Raw genomic sequence first — 7,295 nt, 5'->3', positions numbered from 1 at the left:
CGGTGTTCGTCACTTTCAATTCTCCGCTTGGAGTTTCGAGAGACCGACAAAACCACAGTTGTTGTTTCACTTAGAAATATCTCATACAAGAGTTTATGAGTCTACGATTATATGTATAATGTCGCATTATGATACTGTATAATTGTATATTATGTTAAAATTACACTGTACATAAATTTTCAGCGCTTGGTTATGCGCGTTTATTTTATCACAAGTAACATAATGATTATACATAAAGTTTTTTCCAGGGAAGTAATTTACGGAATATACTGGAGTAAAATAAATGTTCTCAGTCTATACAACTCAGGTTTCGTCACGAGGAGCAGATTTATTGTGCTGCGTGTTCCGGCGAAAGATAAAATTACCTTGTGACACCCTTTTACAAAGGTCTAAGAGGCGTTGGGAAAACAAGCGTTTCCAAATTCACAGAACTCTTTCACTTGTGGTAAGCGCTGTTCGGTACATGTGAATAAAGAAACTTTCCGGTAGTTGATTCTTGTCGGTTCTACTATCTAAACGTTCCGTTGGGAGCGACGGTCTGTAATTTTGTGTGAAAAGCTACGAGTTTTGTAGGACAGGTGTACTTGTTTAAAAATGAGTTGACTCGAATTTACTTTGCGATGTTACTTTTCTTTGTTGGTGGAATACAAACAGGTTAGAACATTATTAAAAGTTAAACCTTTTCAATTTTTTTCAATATAAATTTACTGGGTTATTACGATGGCTAATTACACTGTAAATGAAAAACTAGTGCCCGTTCCACGTATAAAGGTGGTCCTTGTTTTCCATCCCTAAGGTTAGATGGTAATCTCCACCCCAGACACAACTATACGGGTGGTCCCTAATTTCCAACTATATTCCTGCTAAAATACCACCCTCATACATGTTCTATATCCATGTTACAGGTAGAGAATTACACGAATCAATTTGCAAGTTTATTGCCTTTGGCAAAAACAGTCACAGCAAAAGCAAACAACAATATACAATCACCGCAATTTAGCACAACTTATTTGGAAAGAGGCATGCATTTAATGTAAAAAAAAACACTAAACCCAGTAATTGTGGTGCTTATCACATGTAAAAAATTAGTAAGACAGAAAACATGATGTTTCACAAAAATAACACATAATAAAACCATGCACCATAAACAATGTGGTGTTAACTACTACATGTGTTGTGGCTGGTTTAGCATCCTTTAAACCTAATATTATCACCAAATTAACAACCATCGAACACAGCTAAGAGTTCATTTTACTGCAACACACTGATAACTTTTTTTACAGGTGCACAAATATCAACTGTCAACCCAACTAAGTAACATAGCAACTGTAGGGTTTTCTCACATGATTTCAGGAACTGTATGTTAAAAATCCAATAACATGCAAGGAGTCCTGCAACACCATGTACCACATTATTACACTTGTACAGTAGGTTTTTCTCAGCAAAGAGGAAAATCTGTGACTGTTTTAGAAAGAGGCACAGGAAAATGCTGTTGGGAATGTCACTGCCCTGAAACAAACAAAAAATTACAATACTGATTACCAAAATCTAATTTATAACATTTGTACATATTTATATGTGCTGAAACAAATAATAATTTGCAACAAATTCACATGCACCACTGCTGTAATAATTTATAATCTTACCTGCCTAAAAAACAATAAAGTCCCCATACAATTCTTCAAAAACCGTTGGTAAAGCTTTGAATGCGACGTCCACCAGCCCTGGCAAAAGTTGGTATCAAAAATCCAAGTCTGACTTTAAGGTTAAAAAGAACACGTATATACATGTTTATAATGTAGGCGAGAATAATTCAATGTATTTTGCATGTTTGCATAAGTAAATGACATGAAAAAGGCAGTTTTACACTGGCCTTATAATTTATAAACATTATGGCCAAAATACCAAACAAAATATTCTCCCTAAAATAATTGCAATACATACCATTTGAACATTTAAACATCAATATTTCCTCTGGAATATTACACATATTTTCCAATTTCAGCAGTTTGGGAATAATTGAAGATTTAGCCACATCATTGAAAGATTGTAAAACTGAATTTCCTGTTAAGACTTCCATTTCTTGAAGCAACTACAAATGCAGTTTGTTATTGTGCTTGTCAAAAACAGTCACTAACATCTAATGATGTTTAAAGTGAAACGTTAGGTCTATAGGAAAATCTAAATCCCTTTAAACATCCTTAAATATATATATATATATATATATATATATATATATAATACATGTTTGGTACAAACTTATGTCATTGATGCAACTGTTTAAGTTTGATGCAACTTGTAATTACACCAGAGACCCAAATATGAAATGCTTTTCTGGTTTGAGTACTAATTCTGCTCACCATTTTTTCCTCATGTAGTGATGGAAACTTCAGCAAACAAGAGCTGACACTTTCGTTTCTAAGCCAATTCCTAATTTTCTGTAATGTTGCAGCCTGATCATTCTACAAAATACAAACTAATTTACCTAGATATTTGCAATATGTGTTTAAATCATAAATGTTTAAATATTATGGTATGTCTGTTAAGTAAAATTCCTACTGGTATGTATGTTAAGTAAAATTCCTACTGCACTTAATCAAAACTAATTGTATGGGCTAAATCTGATTACCTTTGATATTTTACTAGTTGGGAATAGGTGCTATGTGCACTCCAGCTTATATATATACAACAAGGCTAAATCCCAAAAAACAAACCAAACAAGCCTTCTATATAACTTACAGAGCTGCCCTCATAATTCACATTAAGTCCCAATATTGTTTGCTTTTTGGGCATGAAAATGCCATCTTGCAGCAACATAGTGTTCTACAAATACAAATGTTTTGCTCAGTAAATGTTAACCTTATTAGTATACCTCTATTTATTACGAATATACCTCTCTTTTTAAAAGTTTTCTGTCATACTTTTCTTTCACTTTTATAAGCTTTGCATTGTCCAAGAGCCCCTGCCTCATGTAACAGAATCTCTGCTTTAATAACGCAACCCAAGACTCCTGTTACATAAGATACTTTACCAAACTTTCAAGGTAGTGCAAAAAACATAAACCTTACAATTGGGTGTATTAATATTTTGTTGCTTACGTAACCAATATACAGTTACAGTCCTACATGCACTGTTCTCATTATAAGTTTGTATAAGCGTGTCAACTACTGTCTGTTTAAATCCGTTGGTTCACCTCAAATGTGTAGGCTTTGACACGTAGCAATGTCACTTTAGGCTGTTGCTTCAAAATAGAATTCCAATATAGTAAACACAGAACGATTGCTAAATACGCCTGGTCATTGGACCCACACACATTAAAAAAACGCTGACCCTTATGGCAGAATAAATGCGTAAACAGACACTCGATGTGATCCTTTATCATTAGTTTGGTTTCGAACCACAATGCAGGAACATGCGTTATCTTCCACAAAACTGTATTTATTCATCATAGACAAATTAAAGTATCTTGCTTGTTAAGCCACATAAATTCCAACAAATAAGAAAGAAATTACGACCTGACGGTTAAAAGATTATGGCTGCACAAACGCAAGAATAAAAATTCAGTGCAAGTGCCTACCCGATTTTAAACATTTTGTTTTAATCTCACATTGCATTATATTGGAAGATAGCATGCAATATTGGAAGAATTATCACCTTTGCAAGTAACAAATTTTCACATTCCATTCCAGAACAAAATAGTATGATACCTGAATGCAAAGTAAACAGTTGAACTACATTAAAAAAGTCTTGTAAAATTCATAGCTATATACTTTAACCCATTTCACCCAAACATAAATAAGAAAAATAAAAAGTTACCCTCCACAAATTCCAGTTCTAAAATTCAAATGCTTTACATGAATGTGTGTGGACTTTTGAGAGTTTACTCAACATGTGGAACAACTGCACAACATTAAAAAAAACTTATAACTGTACCCGGCAAAGCAACCTTGATAACGAAAACTGCACACAGATTGTTTGTAAAAATTTGCAAAAACCTTCTGTGGTTCTTGATCACAAAAGAACGATGTACCGAAAACCTGAATTACAGCAATTAATCCAATGCCCCAGTTTAACTATGGTTTTAACTCCATGTTTTACGATGGTGCAGTTAAACTAGGCCTACCATATTTCCATCCCCCAAATGGAGGACACATTGTTAAATAGGACATGAAAACATACTTCAAGGCCCACCAAAAATAAAAGCTTTAGAAATTAGATGATATTAAATTATAGTTTGAATAAAGTTTTTATTCTCAAAATATGCAAAATCCACCTGTATTTAAAAAAATCAGCTGAAGATGTACATTTGGCTGTTTCCAAAGGCATGATTGTTACTTTTGTATTCGGTAATACAGAAATTCTTTAAAAAGTAGGACATTTGGGCACTTTTTCTTGTCTTCGGAGGACAACTTGTTTTTTTGTTAAAAAGAGGACATGTCCTCCAAAAAGAGGACGTATGGTAGGCCTAAGTTAAACCGTTTTAACAAGTGCTTTAAAGATACTTCATTCTTAAACCTTTGAAAAAAATAACTAAAAGGCTTTGTGTTACACAGTCTTACTCTCTTAAACCGAATCTTTAGGCTCTAATTCCATATGTGGATTTGCGGGACCTTGACACATTTCGAACGTGTTTTGGCGTTTAAACTGCCTTCATACCAAATCTTCATAAAAAGACACACAACAGTAAGGACGCGAGTGCAGCAAAAATTTGTTACCAAATGTTACACAAACTTACTTCGATTTTTTTTCTTTATCACTACGACTTGAACATGTGCAACAAAACAACTGGATAAGAGTAATTAAAAGAGTTCCAACATTGCACCAAATTGAAATATCTTTATAAGAGTACTCCATTATGTTTCTTTGAGGAAGATAGGTGTTTTTTTTACCGTAACCTTTAACCAGACATTTTGAGTACGAATAAACACGTGACATTTTCAACACAGCTCATAGCATGATTAGATCAGAACCAGCCTTCCCATTGTTATTTTACAATATTTTTGACAGAGACATAAATAAACTGATAAAACTTCAAAGAACATTAGTGTTCTTTTTTTATTGTTTCTGGTGCAAATGTCTCGAATAGTTGCAAAATTAAGTCTGCTTTTCTGCTGCCAACTGGGACAGTGACAGTCTTACAAAGCAAAAATAAATTGAACTGAATTGAATTGAATTACATAGCTTTTCAACTGATAATTGTCATCGCACAGCTAAAAGAGCGCTTGCTTTGTTAACCATGGACACGAAGCAGATAACAAAGAACCCATATAAAAATAGCATTTCTTTTTGAAATTCCCAAATTGACAATACCAGATGTATTTACTTTTCCTGCTGGATCATAGCTTTTTATTTAATTTTATTGTGTTTTGTTTGTTTTCATAGTGTACACCAGAGGTGCCCAACCTTTTTTGAATATATAATTTTACCCCTAAAACTTATCTGATCTACACTGGCATGCTATCGAAACCTATAGCGACACCAAGCAACTATTATTTGTTTAAATGCTCCTTAAAACCAACTGTTGCATGTTGACATATCAGCAACAATACAATCTCAACAAGAAGTTTTTTTCTGTTTAGGCAGCGTAAAATATGGTGAAAACACTCGTAGCTAACTATTCAGTCAACCAGAATAGACTGGGCCTTTCGTTACTTGACATTTTCCTTACATAATATCAGGAAAATGCACTAAGGATAGTCATTTCACTCAAAAAATACTGCCCAACTTTCAAATAGAGCCAAACTAAACACAGTCTAACCACCAATAGCCGTTGCACTAGATGTTCAGGTTTTACTGTTAGAAGTCCAAACCCGTTCGCTTTTGTTCTCCATCAGTGCACAATGCATAACGGGTTCGAGTGTAACCACATGACGCAAATAGAATTTTCCACGAAAATCCCTAACTTAGCTGCACCAGGTGATTTACCTAAAAAACTGTTTGATTTTTTTGTAATGTCAAGGGGTTATACAGTTTGATCTCAAGTTCAACGTACCCTTTTTTGTTTGCCTTCAGTAACTTGAATAAATCTTACATTATTATTTTGGAAAATACACAGTAACAAGTTGTGGTAACCATTGTTAGCATACGCTTCTGCCATGGTCTTTGTGTGTCTTAATTTAGTCAGCTTAACAACCAGTTCTGAAGTTAAAGGTTTGTCAATTTTAAGACCGAAAGCATAAAATGAAAGGCACGTTTAAACTTTTGACGCACAGTAAGGTGCTTAAGGCAAATGACGCAATACCCTGTATTACCTTTTTTCTTACAAACGATTGCCGTTCAAACCTAGTTCCGACACAACGAGATTTTCCGTCGACGAAACATTTTCCTCACTTTTCCGAAATACTGGCAAATACCACAGTGATTTGTATCGTTATGCCTTAGTAGACAAATTTTAGGGCCGTTTTTGTAATGACTATACACTCTTATGTAAACTGAAGAGAAATACAGGGTTTTTGCACAGTGTTGTATGTTGTTTTACATGTAAAATCCGTTATTTGTTGACAGGGTGGTAAATGTTGACGACGACTGTAATTAGTGTCCAATAGCCTACAAACACATCATTATGCAAAACAATGTCTGTTTAGTCGATTTATTTAGACAAATTTCTTATGAAGCATAGAGGTACAAGCAAAACGTTTTGCAAAACTTGTTTTTACATTTATTTTACTAAAGCAACTGAATCAATTGCGATCCTCATTGCTAACGGGTTTGTAGTAGCCTCGCCAAGCAATGTTTCATTAGTGTTTTTTTAAATGTCAACTTTTGTATATTTTTTCGTTTGTGCAAACGACCCCTAAAGTTCTGTATGGGTGCAGTTCTTACGAAAAGCTGCAATCAATAGCATTTTTAGTTTAGGGTCTTGTAACCGAACCTCTATGAGGCCTTTTCGATCACTTGTTAAAGAGTCTTTAAAACTTATGTTACACCCCACCAAACTCTATGTTTAAAAGCAAAACTTGTTGATTTATTAAACGCAAAAAAAACTAAAATTGACGAAAAGCTAAAAACACACTGTTGCTGTAAGTTAATACAAGGATTGATATTTTGCAAACACCAACTTGTGGCTTTTTTATATCCGATGATGTACGAAAAACAACAGAAACAGCCCTTCGTTCCTGGGCAGTATACATTTACCCAGAAAGTCTGAGACCAATATACCAGTTGCCTTAAGAGCAACGAAACATGACGTTGTTCAAGGTAAAACTGATTCTCTCTTTCAAACGCATTGTTAGCCAATTTAAAATTATTTGAACTACCAGCTATCGTTTTATTAAAATGCTTTACAATTGCAGCTA

General features: G+C 34.1%; 1 protein-coding gene across 9 annotated transcripts; it reads right to left on the bottom strand.

The window, feature by feature from the left end:
- Positions 1 to 913: 913 nt before the first annotated feature.
- LOC145224847 (uncharacterized) lies at positions 914 to 5,948 on the bottom strand. 9 transcript variants are annotated; one of them, XM_080091435.1, is made up of 9 exons: positions 4,274 to 5,946; positions 3,817 to 3,900; positions 3,655 to 3,707; positions 2,894 to 3,010; positions 2,740 to 2,823; positions 2,361 to 2,462; positions 1,945 to 2,092; positions 1,647 to 1,758; positions 914 to 1,509 (listed from the first exon to the last, which is right to left on the bottom strand). In XM_080091435.1, exons 3-8 carry the CDS (start codon positions 3,682 to 3,684, stop codon positions 1,682 to 1,684), a joined length of 558 nt encoding a protein of 185 aa, XP_079947561.1. In that variant the 5' UTR covers positions 3,685 to 3,707; positions 3,817 to 3,900; positions 4,274 to 5,946; the 3' UTR covers positions 914 to 1,509; positions 1,647 to 1,681. The 9 variants fall into 9 exon arrangements, with proteins under 9 accessions (XP_079947561.1, XP_079947563.1, XP_079947562.1 ...); XM_080091437.1 differs by having other exon boundaries at positions 4,560 to 5,946; XM_080091436.1 differs by having other exon boundaries at positions 3,817 to 4,661; positions 4,736 to 5,946.
- Between the last annotated feature and the right edge of the window lie 1,347 nt (positions 5,949 to 7,295).

Source organism: Phallusia mammillata, chromosome 4 (assembly GCF_965637545.1).
Source record: "Phallusia mammillata chromosome 4, kaPhaMamm4.hap1.1, whole genome shotgun sequence".
Classification (NCBI taxonomy): Eukaryota; Metazoa; Chordata; class Ascidiacea; order Phlebobranchia; family Ascidiidae; genus Phallusia; species Phallusia mammillata.
This window is presented reverse-complemented; position numbering and strand designations above follow the sequence as displayed.

What these genes read in the sequence shown, in the direction of transcription:
- LOC145224847 (XM_080091441.1), bottom strand. Translation starts at nt 3,684, where the DNA reads ATGGAATGTGAAAATTTGTTACTTGCAAAG. An exon ending in AAAATTTGTTACTTGCAAAG is followed by an intron (nt 3,011 to 3,654) that starts GTGATAATTCTT and finishes CTTATGTAACAG; the next exon opens with GAGTCTTGGGTTGCGTTATT. An exon ending in CACTACATGAGGAAAAAATG is followed by an intron (nt 2,093 to 2,360) that starts GTGAGCAGAATT and finishes CTGCATTTGTAG; the next exon opens with TTGCTTCAAGAAATGGAAGT.